Raw genomic sequence first — 16,765 nt, forward strand, 5'->3', positions numbered from 1 at the left:
CTCATACGTTCGTCACCTCGGTCTGCAACGCCTTCATGGGCTTCTCATCGAATGCCGCAGCCTCGGCTTCTTCCAGTCCCAAACTCTGTGCAATGTTGTACAGCCTCGTCTTCTCCTCGTGCGCAGTGCTGTCACCGAAAACAGCGTCCATCTCTTCCAGGCTCTTGCCCCTAGTCTCGGGAATCAGGAACCACGTGAACACGAAGGCGATCAAAGCGAAAGCAGCAAAGAATATGTATGTACCGAAACCAATGGTATCCAGCATATCGGGCGTGACGAGGCCGATGATGAAGTTGCACATCCATGTCGATGAGGTAGTCAGAGACATGGCCTTTGAGCGGTTACCGATGTTGTAGATCTCTGATGGAAGTACCCAGCCGATTGGGGCCCAAGAGTACGAGAAGTTGACATCGTATATGTAGATGAATGCGATACCCGTCCAGCCAGCTGCGGGGTGGTCTTTGAGAGTAGATCCGTAACCGCCGATGACACCGCCGACAATCAAGAGGGATATGCAAGTACCAGCGGCACCGCAGAGGAGGAGAGGACGGCGGCCAATCTTGTCGATTAGGAAGAGCGCAGGAAGAGTAGACAGTGTGTTAACTAGAAGATCATGTTAGTCATCAAGTCTCCTTGCGTCTGATTATGAATCTGATGATCACATACCTATTCCATATACGCCAGTTGCGAGTAGACCAGTCGTCTTACCACTGAGACCTAGCTGACCAAAGATCGTCGGCGCGTAGTAGATGATCGCATTACATCCGATGAACTGTTGGAAGAACATGACACAGCAACCGATAGCCGTACGCTTGAATGATGGCCAGGTCGAAAAAAGCGTCGAGTAGCCGGAAAGGTACAGTGAAACACCAGACTTGCCAGGGAACTTCTCGCGGTTGTATTGCTCCTCGAACATGACTTCGGCTTTGATGGAGAGATACTCCTTTTGCAGGGACTCATCATCTGGAGAGGTGCGACGTACTCGGGCGAGCGCTCTCACACCAGCCTCTTCGTTGTCGCGCATACAATAGTAGCGAGGTGATTCGGGGAAGAACAACATACCAATACCGAGAACGAGGCCAGGGAAGATCTGGAGCGCAAAAGGAACGCGCCACGCAGCATCGCTCTGACCGGTGCAACCGTTCGGGCCAACGTCGTTTCGTGGGTCGAAGGTAGGCTCTGCTGCAGTGCCACCGGTATACGGGATGTCGGGCGCGCAACGTACGCCGCCAATGTACTGGGTTCCGAATTCGAGCCAGTAGGAGACAAGGATACCGAGTGTGATGGAAAGTTGCTGGAGAACGACTAGAGTGCCTCTGATGCCGGCAGTCGAGACCTCACTCATGTACATTGGTACAATCATTGTTAACATGCCAACGGCGAAACCAGCGATTGCGCGGCCTGTGTGTATTGTCAGTCTGTATTAAGCTTGTACATCGCCCGAAATGTCGTACCTGCAAATGCCATTGGGATGTTGATAGCGCCAGCTTGAAGCGCAGAGCCGATAGTGAATATGACGACAGCTATGATGATAGACCCTTTGCGACCGAAGCGATCGGCTACTGGTCCGTTGACGAGAGAACCGAACCAAGCGGCGAGTAGCAATGTCGAGACGAACCAGCCCTTGAAGGAGCTGTCTGTGGAGATTCTCGGGAAAGATGCCGCGAAAGACTCCATGGTCAGCACTCCAGAGACTACACCTTGGTCATAACCGAAGAGAAAACCGCCAAGCGAGGCAAACTATGCATGTTAGTTGAGGCTAAGGTGAGTTGAGCTTGACATCGACTTACAGCGGAGAGACCAAGGAGATATGGGTTTTGTCTCAGCTCCTTGTAGACACCAATCTTTGGCGCCGCTGGAGCTGCGCCAACATCCTGAATTAAAGACATGCTGGTTGTCTTCTTTGTGGATTTGCCAATGTCGGCTCCGGTGGTTGGAATCAGCTGTGGGAAGGCAGCCTAGTGGTGGTAGTGTCGCGTACTTATATACCTTTGCCGATCGCGTGAGAACTTCACGATCGTAGCTGGCGTCCGACACCTTCGGAGCACTGTCGTCCGACTCCACGATTCTCCATGCGTCTACGCCGGTAGTCGTAAGTGTCATGCGGGATCCCCGCATGGTAAAGTTGCCTGATTCAGTTGTGGGAACTGGGGTTCCAACATGACTTATGCTCGGACAGCTGTCGTCCGACTCCACAACGCCAACGTGAGCTTTAGATCATAGCTCGTCGTATGCAGTACCGTAACACCGCTCACCTTATGCCAGTCTTTTCACCCGAACATCTCATACATTTTCGCATCTCATTAAGAATCTTATGTATGCTATACCAGGGTAGCCGATGATGCCAGCCGAATCAAAGGTGGACGCCTTGCGTGCAGCCATACTCGATGTGGCCAAGCGCACGGAAAACCTTCTGTCTCGCCAAGCGACCAATCCCGGTCATCGCATGCTTGTTGCTCTTGCGGGCGTGCCAGGCGCGGGAAAGTCAACGGTGTCTGATGCGCTCGTCTCTGAGCTTGCTGCGCGAGGTATCAAAGATGTTGCTGTTGTACCGATGGTAGGAGCCAACCGCAACCCGCAATGCCATATCTCTGACGAGCACTAGGACGGCTTCCACTACACTCGGGAAATCCTGTCGACTTTCGATGATGCCGAAGTAGCGTTCAAAAGACGTGGAGCGCCATTTACATTCGACGCGAAGGCGTGTGTGACGCTTGTCAAGACACTCAAAGAAGCTCCCGTCACCAAGGATGGCGAAGCCGACATCTGTATTCCTGCACCCGGCTTCGACCATGCTGTCAAGGACCCCGTGCAAGACGCTATCAAGATCTCTTCTCGTACTCGACTTGTTATTGTTGAGGGCAACTACACACTTTTGAAACAAGACCCATGGGATCAGATTGCAGAGATGTGTGATGAAAGGTTGGTCGTGGTCATATTATCGCCTGGCGGGTTGGTACTGACACTCTGTAGATGGTTCGTCGACGCGCCTGTGGACACAGTTCGTGATAGGTTAGCACAACGTCACCTTGCTGCTGGCATCGAGACGTCGATGTCAGCTGCAATCGCACGAGCAGAGGAGAATGACATCCCAAACGGCGAACTGATACGATCCATGATGGTAAAGCCGGATGTCATCATCGAGAATTGAGGCATCGTACCATTCAGATTGCGCCCGAGGTTAGAAACCGGACGTAGTAAAATCCCAATCGAAGGAGTTGAATAACTCATTGGACTCAACGGACCATGGAAACGTACTCAAGGCGTCTTTATCCAGCTCCAGATCCTGCAGTGTACCGGAGTCCAATTCACCGTCAGACACCACTTGGTCGAGGATGGCCACGCAGCGAGCCGACAGCGAATCCCCAACAAGCCGTTCGCGGAAGGTGGTTCGGGCTAAGCGAACATCGTCGTACCAAATTGCAGTCTCCTCAGCGCGTGGAAAGCTGATGATGCAAAGGGTTATTACTAGTGCCGCATGGAAAAGGAAGTACCTGTAACCCGATCAGCTTAGACATTGATATGAAGGGTCCAATTTAGATGCTTACGTCGCGTACCACCCCTCCAGTCTGTTCAAGTCCTGTGTTGCATATTGATGTATCGAAACCACTGTAGAATGCGCGGCTTCAAGACAAATTCGCTTACAGTCCTCTTGGCTTGACTGCATGGCTAGGTCTGGGATCTGGCCTCGCTCGGAAATGGCTCGGCGCAATAAGATCTGTCGGAATATGATGATCTTGAGATTCCAGAACCTCCACCACAGTCGAGAGCGGGCGAATGAGTACCATGGAGCCGTCGATCTGGGTGCATGCGAAAGCTGGAAATATGTCGGAACTGTGTGTGTCCACGCATCTATGGAAGCGTTTAAAGCGAGCGCGGCCTCCGCAGAGAGCCCGGGTTCGGCCAGTAGTTTGTTTGAGATGTGGTTCGTCTGTAGGTGAAAACTACTCTGCACTCTGAGAGAGGAGTATATAGTCGGTTCGTCAACCTCAGTGGGCAGCGTTGTAGTTTGTGGTGTAAGTGACTAGCATGCGTCAGTTTCGCGACGGCTATACAAACTTCGCTGGACGGTCATACCTCGTCGTGGATGTTCAGCACAGGATGAACATCCATAGTCTCTTGGTCAGGCAACATGATAGCGCGACCGAATGTCGTCGAAGCTCCACTGTCGAAGATGTAGAGACCCCACCATACTCTACGTCTCGTCTCGCGCTCGATCAGGGTGATGTTCCAGTGAGGAAGTTCTCTGTGGAGGGCTAGACTCAGCGCTGTGCGAACACCGAGGCCCAACAGATTCCATCCTGTATTTGGGCTATTGCGCTTCTGACTAAGGTTGCTCAGAAGTATGAGTGCTTGTACAGAGGTCAGGCTGGCAGCTTCAAACACCGACTCTTCCTGACCCAAGGTCAAGGCCCGGCGGTATAAGTAGTCTTCCAGTCCAATTTGATCGTTGTTCAACGACCACGCACCCAGTGCTATGATTGCATGAGAAAGCATGTTCCATGACTTCTTCGAGGGCCGCGGGACGACTTCATGGTACTGCGCTCGGAATGTTGCTTCGTGAACGAATGGATAGACTACGTGGTAGTTGGCAAAGTAGGCATCAATCAAGCTCGATGACAGCTGTGTTGTGAGAGCTGCATGCGAGATGAGCGATGATGCCAATACATTGCGAAAGGAAGCAGATGGAGTCGTCACACTCTGCTGAGGTCGGGGAACAGACTGGTGCAGAAAGCCGGCCCAGTCAAGCAAGCATCGAAGAAAAACGACACCAGAAGTCGAGCCTAGATAGTTTCAGTCACGCGTTTTGCTCTTCGAGTGAAGCAACTGACCCAAATAACCTACACCAGTAGGCTCGACTGACAGGGCGGCCATGCCATCAGTCAGCCCATCGACATTGACGTCTTCTTCCTGCCAATTGAAGCCATCGACATTGTTCGGCACAGCTTCAGGTAACGCAGGCTCATGTGTGCTTGAGTGAGTGCTGCCCTGGGGGCTTGGTGCTACTTCTGGCGTCTGAGACTGGATGATGACGGATCGTGCAGAGCCAGCCACATTTGGAGCTGATAACAAGTCTTCAATATCAACTCCAGGTAGCAACTGCGTGACCAGAGACTCCAGACTGTGCAGTCGCTTCTCTACACCCGTGAGGTATGCCCGTGTCAAGGGTGATCTAGCGACTTTGCCACTGTAATGGCAGTGCGAGCCGCTATGGGCGCAGGAAGTGCATATTGGCGCATCTTTCGAGCACTTTAGCTTCTTCGCGCGACAACGATCGCATGAGAGAGCATCGCGTGGTCTTCGGTGCTCCATGCATGGAGCTTCTCTAGTGTGCAGAGGTGGGGGCGGGATGCGGATGCAGAAGCATCGCCGCGCACCTTGGAGTGCAGCTCGCGCGCTGATCTATGCCGGAATCGGCCCGAAAGGCCGCGCACCTCTCGCGTCCTCGACTCCTGAACAACAGATCATCGACTTCGTTGGAAGCAGCAGGCACCACACTCGCTCATCGTCTTCGTCTGAGATACTGTCGGGATATGCAGTAAGCACCACCTGCGAAGTCTGCAACAACACCGCCGCATGTATTACATCCGCTATAGCACAGAGATGGATCACAGTGTTGCCGGAATATGATGCATCCTCTATTACAAGCTATTTCTGAGTCGCATAGGCATCCGAATTTACTCGCCGCAAAGATGCAGCTACACGCAATTCGGGACACAGTTTGCGCAGCTCCAAACTGGCTACAAGGCCCTATCCCCGCCAACAGTTGATGAACTAATCATCGCTAAGGTCTGCCATCTCCAACCTCTCGACCAAATGCCAAAGCCAATCCTCGAAGTGACTCTTGCCAAAGTCTCTACCTCTTGGAGCATTGTACTTGTTAGATCTCCATATGTTCGACATCGATCCAAAGTCTGCGTGAGAGGCTGGGTTGTCTATCAGAGTCTTCATCTCTTGTGTATTCTCACCGTCTTCGCCCACACAGATGAGCAACGCCTGATACGCCCTCTCAGCGAATACACTTGCTCGCGCCTCATCACTATGGAAGAGACTAAGCTGTACCGCATAGCAGTAGATATCCGCCTCTGGGACTTTGGCAGCACCTTTAAACTCCTGGAAACCATCAATCTGGGGCTTGCAGTTTCACTAGGCAAAACACGTACCTTGTTCAAGAGTTCGACTATCTTCCGAAGGTCGAAAAATGCCTCTTCAGGCTTGGACATCGCGCGATCTGCTTCAGCAAATGTGTCCTGGAGACGAGAGATTTCCTCACGACGCGCGTCGCTGGCATTCCGATGAGTAGCTGAGAGCGAGCAGATTGCACACGAACAGTCGAACCCGAAATGCTTTTTCAGGTAAGCTTGGCGAACACTGGCACTTCCAGAGTCGGTGTAGCAGATACTTATCTCTTCTCCGGCGCGGAGATCGCGAGTGACATGGATTGTCTGCATCCCCATGGAGTCATTATAGTTGTAATGACTATTTGGGAGGCAACTGTGATTGATGAAGCTGATGGTAGGAAAGATTGCAATAGCAGACAAGTTGCTGCCGCAAGCCATTGAGTTTGTTTTGAAGATGCCGCCGAGGACGTACTTGCCAGTGTAGCTGTTGTGGAGGGAAAAGAACTGTCGCTGCTGATCCTTGTCCAGGGCCTTCAGATCTCGTGCGAGTCGAGCCTCCAGTTGCTCGTTGGACATGTTGTTAGGTATCATGAGCAGCGGTTTCTCGGAGAGGATACGGGTGCCTTCAGGAATGTCGGAGCGAGCGACCAGGCTTCTGCCTTTTCCTGGGATCTTTCGAACATCGTAGAGTGAGGAACTCATTGTATGAGATGCGGCAGTAGTGAAACTAATTGCAGCAGTTAAGTATATCTTTTGCGACCGCTGACGCGAAGGCAAACTTTCGTGATTATCACGCTCTTGTGCCGCTTTGGCAAAGACGTTACTGCCCTCGCTGTGATGAACGAAGGCAAGAGAATGGTAGGGGTTTAGAAGAAATAGATTGTGAGTGAGTGAGTGACCTTTTCTACATCAGCTAAGCGCAAACCAGGATCTCATCACGTTGTCAAGCCGCTCTATCACCTCTCAAACCCACTGTTTACTCCCACACCATGAAATCAACATTGTAACACGTGCGTGGGTATTTCTCACACCTCCGAGTTCGCAGATCAACCTGATTGCGATCGCCAGAGCCAGTCTTCAAGCTCCGTCTCACTTAGACCTTCCGGAATATCACCTTGGCTCGTTTTCCATATCAGAGAAGAATATCCAAAGAGGTGATGTGTATGTGGGTCGACATGGAAATTCTTCATCGTCTGTGTTGTCAAACCATCCTCTCCATCGCAAACGAGCCGGACGTCGTAACCTCTTCCCGCGAAGACGCTGGCACGAGCTTGATCACCATGCATAATGGCGATCTGGAAGGCGTCGAAGTATAGTCTCGACTCCATGGTGGTGGCGCAACCTCTGAATTCTTCATTTAGGAGACGTACCATGTGTCGGCAGTGCGCTAAAACTTCACCCTAAAGCACACGAGCAAAAGTTAGCGGACGTCATGAAAGGTGTGCGAGAACTCATTCTCGTGTCTGCTTTCGATCTGAAAGATTGTGCTTACTATGATGACTTAGCGAAATGTGCCTCAGAACGGGGTCGGTGGAGATTGTAATACCTGGTTTGGATACGGCGCGCTTCATGTCACCCATGACTTTGTCAAGTTGCTCGATGCGAATACGGCGAGCATCACTCTCTTGTCTTTCCGAAATTGGAAGCGAGCAGACACTGCAGTCGCACTCGAAACCGAACGATTCGATTAGATAATCACGTCGCGCGTCGAAAGCCTCTTGCTTGCCGTAGCAAATCGTGATCTCCTCCCCCTGTTCAATGTCCCTGACTGCATGTATCATCTGGCTATTCTTCATGGTGTTCCAACTATGCTGTGAATTGGGTACACAAGAGTGGTTGATCAGGCAGATAGTCGGGAAAATGCCGACGGTCGGCGGTGTTGACTCACATGGTAGAGCGTTTGTCTGGAAGATACCGGTGAAGGCATTGCCGTTGGTGCGGCTGTTGCAGAGACTAAAATACTGGCGTTGTTGATCCTTAGAAAGAGCTGTAACTTTCCTCACGATGTTATCATCGAGGCTGTCAATCTCGGTAGCCAATGTGAGAAGTGGCTTCTCACACAGAATTCGTGTTCCCTTCGGTATGTTAGAGTAAGCTACAATGCCTTTTCCTTTCCCTGTAACTGGTAGTATCTCGTACAGCGGCGCCCTTGTCGGTTCGTCTGCGCGGGATGAGGATGCATTAAGCGACATGTCGGATTGATCACTAGAGTTGATCTAGGCACTTCGCAGACGATCAATGAACTGCGCAGATTATATGTTAAGTCAAACTGATTGTGAGTCAATCGAGGATCTGAAAACATGGCGAGCTTGCTCTCATTCTTTGTCTGGAAAACGACAAATCACTGGTAGCTGCGACTGTACGTAGCCAGCACGCTTCTCGTGGCTTCTTCGGTGCAACGGATCATACATGTATACCTAGGTAGTTATGCGTCATGTTCGAAGGAGGAGAATGATCGTTTATCTGAATCTCTTGCATGCACTGCGCTTTCCAGCTTCCAAACACTAAAACCTATGGTAACTACCTGGGTAGGTGACACGATACCTGTATCAGCCTTAGCAGCCTGATCCGGCGCGCCCTCATACCACAAGCTTCTGTCTACGCATCAGACAATGGCGAGCGTCGCCTCAATCGTTGGACTTTTTACACATACGTAGCGCCAAGTATTGGAGTATGTACCACATGACACAGTTGTCTCTCACATCTTGGGCAGCATTCCATCGACATGTGGCTTGTTGGCGTAATGACAAACGCGCGATCGCCGGATCTGTCAGGAGGAACCACACCAGAAACAAAGAATCGCGGTTCGGACGAGTAACGAGACGAATTGTGGCTCGAACGTGGATCCTGGAAGCCCAGTCATTACCCTGTCCCAGGAAAGTGCAGTGGGCACTCTTAACCTCGGACCACCCCTTCATTCTCAAAATTACCACAACACATTCACTACTTGAAATGTCCAACATCTGAGCGTTTGCGACCAGCGATCACGTCATATCTCCTGCTACAACACTCACCTTCCGCCCCAGCCTATTCCTACCCTTGATACCTTCCTCAATCATCCCGCCGGCTTTGAAGCACCAATATTACCAACATGTTCATCATATTTACCCTTGTCGCCTCCGCGCTCCTCTTGTTGACTACCTCTGTAGTCGCTCAAGGTGTCGGTCCCGACTTCACACCCGGTCGCTGTTCCTTCGACGCAGTCGTCACTCAGGATTGCTGGGACGACCGCGCCAACACTTACGTCGACCTCTCACCCATTTATGATGGCGCTGGCAACCAGTTTATGGAGCAAACTGACTTCATTGACTTGACCGATGGAGAGACGCTCACGGGCGTGGTTGCTGGAAAGAAACTGAAGATTGGATATGAGAGGGACAGTATCGGATGTGTGTATTATCGCCGCCCACTGGGATTCCAAAAGTGCTGACGCGAGATAGTCATCTACGGCGACGCTGAATGGCCTAACCAGAATGGAGACAGCGAGTTCAACTGCACCACTAAGCCGTGGGACAACCTGCCGCTGGATTGCAACGATGGTGACCGCAATCATCGAGTTAGTTCCCAAGATACTCTTCTGCTTACTCCCACTGACCATTCTTGAAGTCTCAAGCCCTGACCTGCGAATTCGACTGCACAAAGCCCGAGTCAGACTTCACCGTGAAGCGCGCGCGCTCCGAGGCGCTCCCCGAGATGCTTTCGATGCCACCCAGTCCAGCCGCTACCAACTCGACCTCTGCGAACTACGCCCCAGGGTTCTGCTCCTTCAAACTGCAACTATTCCAGCAGTGTCTTCACACGCCCGCAGAAGGCTGGCACAACCAGATGCTTGGCATGCTTTACAGCGTCGAAGACAACAACCGTAAATCCGTCATCACGTACCCTGAGGGAACCGGTCGTATCGACAAGAGTGCTGTGAGGCTGTTAGGCATGGGCGGCCTGATTGTGTTCTACAGGTCGGAAGACAAACAGATGTACTTTGCGTTTGAGCCGAAGGGTGGCTACTGGAGCACTCTGACCACCAATACCCCCGATGCGATGGGCATGTGCTCTTGGAACCCGTGGACGCGCGGCGAGACTGACTGTGATGAGAATCACCAGAACGATCACCCGAGGGTAAGTTATCCTGGGATTCCTGAATGGCACGATGACTAACGGCGTTGCAGCTTTCGGACATGACCTGTGGGTTCTGGTGCTAAGAAACCCGGGGTGAAGCCAGCGATGGCACATTGGAGGGATGCGACATTGGCGTCAGGTCGATATTGATCGAGATGACTGTCTGGATACATTGCGTGGCCAAAGGGAGTTGGGGGTTATGTTGAGGGTACTCGTCTTCCGGCTTAACAGGTGCTCAGCGTGCTGGTGTTGCATGTATCCATATCTCCAGCTGAAAGATAATCCTATCTTCTGTCCAAGGCCTGTGGCTATTCTTCCGACCCGGGTACATGCTTATGCAATTGTGCGCTAGTAGAAGCTATGGCATGTCATCGAGACGCGACCTCGGGCTGTTCGTGACGCGTGAGTAGCGACAATATACATCCCAGCCTCCAACCGTGCCAAATCGAGACACGGACAAAGACGACGGATATGACGTTCGTGGTCTCCGCTCACTGCCCATTGGCCGGATTGGGTGCTGTGCCACGCGCAGAGTGCACGAGCAGATCACATGCCGCGAGCAGCAGGTACGCCCAGGAAGCATCGGTCGGCCTGACGTAAGCAGCGGATTGCACGGCCACACTCAACGCGTGATCCGGCACTGGATCGTGAGGTACCCGAGGGAGTTTGCGACTGTTACGTGGTGTTGTGTTCAAGATTGGAGGAGCGGACACGCCATTCCGTAATAGCCAAAGCCCCCGCGCTCGTGACCCGCTCCCGAGTCCTTCGACGCCTCAGTACCGTAAGCTCAAGTCGACGATAACAAATAGCAGAATTACACGGAGTCATACACGAAGACCTTCCTGTAGGCGTTACCGTTGCGCACACTTGCTGCATATTGCATGCAGGTACCGTCTCGCTGGATTGAGGAGCCTCGGCGGTATTCCAGCCCTTATCAGAGCCAAAGTCCGCCAGCTCTCAGCCGGTGCAAGCCGACCGTAATCCACCACCACCATGTCGACGGCGGGCTCCAACGCTTCTCCACCGCCGCGCACGCAGAATGCCCAGCACACGCGCACCTACCAGGCCTGCATCCCGTGCAGACGCCGCAAGGTGCGATGCGGTACGTTGACGCTGCAGAGTGCTTATCGCGCAATTGCTGATATCTCCAGATCTTGGCCCGGTAGATAACCCACACGACCCGCCCTGCGTGCGATGCAGGAGGGAGAGTAAGGAGTGCTTCTTCTCTGCGACACGCCGGAAGCGCAAGGCCGACGGCGAGGACGACTATGACGAGGTCGACGACTACGAGCTGCGCAATGGCCGGAAGCGCCAGCGCTCAGATGGCCTGCCGGAGCCTCTGATCACCACGACGACCAACCCGGCGTACATATCGCAGCCTCTGACCCCAGGCGGCTCCATCGGACGGTACGAACCGCTGCGACGGCCGAACACGTCGGGCGGCCACCAGCCCACGCCCAACGAGGAAGAGGACCAGAAGGTGAACAACGAGACGGTCGCGACGCTGCAGGCGGGCGAGGTCTACAGCGGCCACGATGCGCTGAACCTGCTGTTCGAGGCGGCGGGCATGAACAACCACCACCGCACCGGAAGCAGCTCGAGCATGCAGCGACCGACCCTCGGCAGCACACCCGGCTCGCAGACCAACTTCGCAAGCCCCCGGCCCAACACATCCCATGCGCGCGCCAACTCGCGCGCCACCGTCGAGCCCTCGGTCGATCCCGCTATACAGCAGCCAATGCTGCCCGACCCTCCGAACGAAGCTGCCTTCGCCGACGCCGTGAGAGCCTGGTCAAAGTTCCGCTTTGTGCGCGCAGGATGGCTCACGGCAAAAGAGGCCATCGCATACATCGACTACTTCTACGCCTTCCTGTCGCCGCTCACACCCATCGTCGTGCCAGACTACCGCGATCATGCTTTTCACGCGAAGCTGCTTAAGGAGGAGCCCATGCTGGTCATCACGCTATTGACCATATCGGCGAGGTATTCCCAACCGAGCGGCTCGAGTGGCGTTGGCGCAACATCTCGGTCATATCTCATCCACGAGAAGCTATGGAAGTACCTGCAGGGCATGATAGATCGCATGATCTTCGGACAAGAGCAGTTCGGCGGCGGCTTCTGTGGCGCAGGCCAGCAGCCTGGATCCGACGTGAACCCTCTGTCGCGGAAGGGCCTTCGTACACTTGGCACTGTCGAGAGTCTGATGCTCCTTACCGAATGGCATCCCCGCGCGCTGCACTTCCCTCCTGGCGATGACGACGACGAACTCGTTCTCCCCGACGACCCGTACGAGGCAGGACCCAAGGCTGATATGTACAAAGGCGTGGGCGACAAGCGCATTGACAGTTGGCTGGAGCCGTGTTGGCGCAGTGATCGCATGTGCTGGATGCTGCTGGGCAACGCCATGACGCTCGCTTTCGAGATTGGTGTCTTCGACGAGACGAACGAGACCGAGTTCGAAGAGGCAAATCAGCACCTCTCGCATGCGACAGTGAAGGCCTATTACCGGAGGAAGAACCATCTCCGCGACTTGCTCATCATATACGTCACCCAGACCAGTGGCAGACTGGGCCTCACCTCTATGCTTCCCAAGCTTGAGCGAGATGAGAACCTGGTCGGCGGCCCCTCACCACTTGAGCTATACAAAGAGCGCATCAGTCGCATCAAGGCTCCTCCAGCTCAATTTGGAATGCGCTCAGATGGCCAGCGCCTTCCGCTCGAGTCCATCGCTACCCAAGAACGCCATGCTGTTCAAGATCTCGTGCTCGACTTCTGGGCTCGCATTGCCAAGGTCATGGAGATGGGAAACCTGAAGTTGTTCTCCAATCGACGGAAGACCAGAGAGCTGCTCAAGTCGGGAGGCTACGAGGAGATGCTGAAGTTCTTTCAAGGGCCATTGGTGGAGTGGAGGAAATGCTTCGACCGAGCCCCTCAAGGTAGGACTATTATTGCACTGCTCACACACTTTGTCTAACAACCTCTAGTTCCGGCGCAACTCCGCCACGTCCTCATCATCGAGTTTGAGTACACGCGTGTATATCTCAACTCGCTCGCTCTCCAAGCAGTAGTAGAACGCTGCACACACAACACTCCGCTACAGACACATGCTCAGCCCAACGGCATGAACGGACGCACTCCAAACAGCAACGGCAATGGCACCGGTAACGATGACGGCGGCGCTATCCCCTTTAGTACACTCGTCAAGTGGTACGCGAACGATCGCCACTACATCAACGAAGTCATCGATGCGTCACGCAACGTACTGAAAGTTGTGGTGGAGGGTCTGCATCCTGGTGGCTATCTACGGCATGCGCCAGTGCGCACGTTCTTCCGTATCGTCAGTGTGGCTATAATATTGCTCAAGACATTTGCGTTGGGCGCAACCGAAGAAGACGTGGCTGTCAGCCTTAGCCTGCTCAGCGACTCAGTTGATGCCCTACGAACGAGCATAGTCGACGATGTGCACGTCGGTAACCGCTTCGCTGACCTCGTCGAAACCCTGACCCACCGCATCCGTTCGCGCTTCGTGCGCCTGGCTGCCAACGGTTCGAGTGGCATATCCCGCGCCGGGAGCAAGAGCCCGAACCAGGCACCGTTGATGCCTCCGCCTGCCCCACTCAACAACACCAACCACCTTGCACCGGCATACATGGGATCTCAGCAAACGGGTTTTTCTGGTACTGGTACCAGCGTGCCCGGCTCCCCTAGCATGGGTCTCGGTGCAAGTGGTCGGGCGACACCTCTCTGGGGTATTTCAGCCGAACCCTACGACCCCAACAGCAACTCCATCAGCATCATGCCGCCGCCTGGCAACTATCAGAACTACCAGAACAACAATACAAACAACAACAACTCCAACGGCAATAACAACACCAGTTGGAGTCAGTGGGCAAATAGTGGTGCGAGTTGGGGCGCCGGTCAAGATCAGGATTGGCTTGCACTGCCACTTGATCCTTTGCTAGATCAGTGGGGTGCGGAGATCAATCAGACGGCTATGGGACCGGATATCGGTGGTATGGACATGTTAGATATCCTTTTGAACATGGGCGGACCGCCGGGTAGTGCCTAGGCTATGTGTTCTGGGTCGTGCGGGCGGGAAGGATGACGAGTTTTGATATGAGAGGATATGTCGAGGTGTCCTGGTGGACTAGGATGCCATGCTGTTACGAAAACTTCATGGAGATGGGATGGGTGTCTACATCTCTAGTTGATATGGTTATGGGAAGGGAAAGCATTCACACGCGATACCACTTCGTGGGCTGTGATTTCGAGCCGCTTTCCGCGTTTATTCTGTCGAAGTGCTAGTTCTCGTGAGGCATGTAGAACTTGCAAAAAAGAAGCACGGTGTCTGCTTTTACTTGGTGCACGAGAGTTTTGTCCCCCAGAAAGACCTGGTGATGTGAGGGTCGTACTGGCCGCATTTAGCCATGACCCAACGAAAGCCACTTTGCGAAATGCCATGTCTGCGGTCTTCCGCAACCTCTCCAGTTTGTAGACGAAGGGTCGGTTTGCTTCACGCCATGGAAAGCCCCGCCATATTTTTGACACGCATAGGCGTTGGTATCATCATTTTTGTAGGTTACAGGCATAGTGAAGGAACATACTCGAGCATCGAACCCGCCAGAAGGTCGGGATTGTGGTAAGTAGGCTACTAGCCTGGGCCATGAGCCATGTTCACGGGGTTTTTGGAAAACAGCAGAGCACATGGATTCATCGAAGTGATATTTTGGTATCCATTTTTCGGACGAGGGCTCGAAGATGACATAGAGGATGGGTAATGTCGATAAGTATTCATGGCCTCTGATATTCCGAACGAGACGTCATACCGAGTTTTGTGGGGCGTTTTTAGGTCGGCCAATATCCATGTAAATTCTCAAATGGCATTTTTACTGATCATTGAGCCATTGTTTCTTTCCGCGAGAGGAGAGGCCAAGCACATTCGCGGATTTGGTTTTCTTTTTTGAGAAGAACGGCGGAACATAGACATGTTCCTGATTTCGTTTGGTGGAGAGCAGTGGATGAATGGAGATGAAGAGGTGGAGAGGGAGCCCAGCCGTGGTTTTTATATACTCGGACCAAAGACTCCAGGCCGAAAAGAAGCCATGTGATAACTTGCCGCGTGATATGGTAGTGAAGCATACAGAATACGGGTATGAACACGGCCAGAAAGACAACCATAGAGACTTTGCATACTTGTTTTGAGAAGCGATGGGAATCGCACGTAGCTTTTACATGCGAGGACTATGCCTCTGGAACAGGAGAAAATGCCAAAGGACATGGATAGTGATGGAGTTGATTTTGAAATGGCGCGTATGCAGAGAGCGACGTTGGAGAAGCAAGCAGTCGTTGAGGATGAGGTTTTATAGTTCGATCGTCAATTTTACAGAGTATGGAGCAAGGCAAAGGATGCTTTCATGAAACGTGCTGGGTAGCATTTTGTAGGACTGTACGAGCGAGGAAATAGTTTACAACCGTGTCTTCTTTGCAACACTTTATACGGACTCGCTTTTGCGCAACACATAACAATGTCATCTGTGCTTTTAGAATTCAGCTTTCGGGAAATCGAAGGCGCAGCGAACGTCATGTGTTTGAACTACACAGAACATGAGGTTTGGCGGTGTTATTCCAGAAAGAAACAGGACGCAGGACATCGTACTTCGTAGCCCGAGTTTTAGTCTAACAATACAGGAAATGATGAAGATGAGGAGGAGAAGATGAGGAATGGAAGACGGGCAGCATCTTATATCCTCCCTCTGACGCACGGTCCTTTCTGTTTGAATTATCATCGCCATTTGCCTTTATTCGCATATATCACAGGGTAAAGCGATCGATACACAGCCTTAGTGATGCCTTCCGTCTTTGGTTGTGGCATGTACAAACGAGCGAGCGCCGCGACATAACATAACTTTGCTATGAACCTCTTTTGTTCCAAGCCACCCAGGGAAAGTCATGAACAGCTAACATCACGTTTTGAGAAAAGAGCGAAGATCATTACAAAGTAATAACAGTGTCCTCGTTGTTTTGCCAAGTGGGTGAAAGATGTCGCATTAGTCTCCAACTGACTGAAAGATATATCACTACATCTCCTAGCCAAGGACGCGACATCATCATGTTGCGCTGGACGTTTTTGCAAAGAAGCGCAGCGCAGCGCAGCATTCTGATCTTCACCATGAGTTTTCGATGTGTCGACCCTGTAAAAGAGAGAAAAGAGACGAAGAACCGCGTTGCTCGCAGATTTCGCTCTTGATGTTTTGAAGGTTTTCTGTAGATGTATCAAGACCAGAAGAAGAGCAGTCATAGCTCGAGACAGGCGACATTTTGATTATCGATCGATAACAACCGAAACACGACATCACGTCGTTCGTTACTAATTTTGAACTCGTGGCACGCCTTAGAAATCCCATCAGGCTGATTCCCTGATGTTTTTGGGAACCCAGATACCAGGCCCACCATGGCCGAGGTTTCTATCCATTTTGGTGTAAGAGGAACGAGGCCGAGGCAGACACATGACGGGGAAAGAACGGCCT

General features: G+C 52.6%; 5 protein-coding genes across 5 annotated transcripts; 2 read left to right on the forward strand and 3 right to left on the reverse strand.

Annotated features, from left to right (window-relative positions):
* Position 1: 1 nt before the first annotated feature.
* Positions 2–2,103, reverse strand: J4E90_002129 (uncharacterized protein; the record flags this gene model as incomplete). The annotated part of the gene is made up of 5 exons (XM_051431710.1): positions 2–603; positions 667–1,401; positions 1,455–1,740; positions 1,791–1,958; positions 1,990–2,103. The coding sequence occupies 5 exons, from the start codon at positions 2,101–2,103 to the stop codon at positions 2–4; spliced, it is 1,905 nt and encodes a 634-aa protein (XP_051294844.1).
* A 238-nt stretch (positions 2,104–2,341) lies between these two features.
* On the forward strand, positions 2,342–3,151 carry J4E90_002130 (uncharacterized protein; the record flags this gene model as incomplete). The annotated part of the gene is made up of 3 exons (XM_051431711.1): positions 2,342–2,557; positions 2,606–2,922; positions 2,974–3,151. 3 exons carry the CDS (start codon positions 2,342–2,344, stop codon positions 3,149–3,151), a joined length of 711 nt encoding a protein of 236 aa, XP_051294845.1.
* Positions 3,152–3,181: 30 nt separating this feature from the next.
* On the reverse strand, positions 3,182–5,313 carry J4E90_002131 (uncharacterized protein; the record flags this gene model as incomplete). The annotated part of the gene is made up of 4 exons (XM_051431712.1): positions 3,182–3,494; positions 3,549–4,024; positions 4,078–4,784; positions 4,833–5,313. 4 exons carry the CDS (start codon positions 5,311–5,313, stop codon positions 3,182–3,184), a joined length of 1,977 nt encoding a protein of 658 aa, XP_051294846.1.
* Positions 5,314–5,775: 462 nt separating this feature from the next.
* On the reverse strand, positions 5,776–6,824 carry J4E90_002132 (uncharacterized protein; the record flags this gene model as incomplete). Its single annotated transcript, XM_051431713.1, has 3 exons — positions 5,776–6,114; positions 6,165–6,285; positions 6,340–6,824. The coding sequence occupies 3 exons, from the start codon at positions 6,822–6,824 to the stop codon at positions 5,776–5,778; spliced, it is 945 nt and encodes a 314-aa protein (XP_051294847.1).
* A 2,389-nt stretch (positions 6,825–9,213) lies between these two features.
* On the forward strand, positions 9,214–14,307 carry J4E90_002133 (uncharacterized protein; the record flags this gene model as incomplete). Its single annotated transcript, XM_051431714.1, has 7 exons — positions 9,214–9,511; positions 9,563–9,678; positions 9,729–10,238; positions 10,289–10,304; positions 11,304–11,330; positions 11,390–13,174; positions 13,223–14,307. 7 exons carry the CDS (start codon positions 9,214–9,216, stop codon positions 14,305–14,307), a joined length of 3,837 nt encoding a protein of 1,278 aa, XP_051294848.1.
* Positions 14,308–16,765: the final 2,458 nt, after the last annotated feature.

The sequence above is a fragment of the Alternaria incomplexa genome (genome assembly GCF_024043165.1).
Source record: "Alternaria incomplexa strain BMP 0042 chromosome Unknown scaffold_2, whole genome shotgun sequence".
Taxonomy (NCBI): Eukaryota; Fungi; Ascomycota; class Dothideomycetes; order Pleosporales; family Pleosporaceae; genus Alternaria; species Alternaria incomplexa.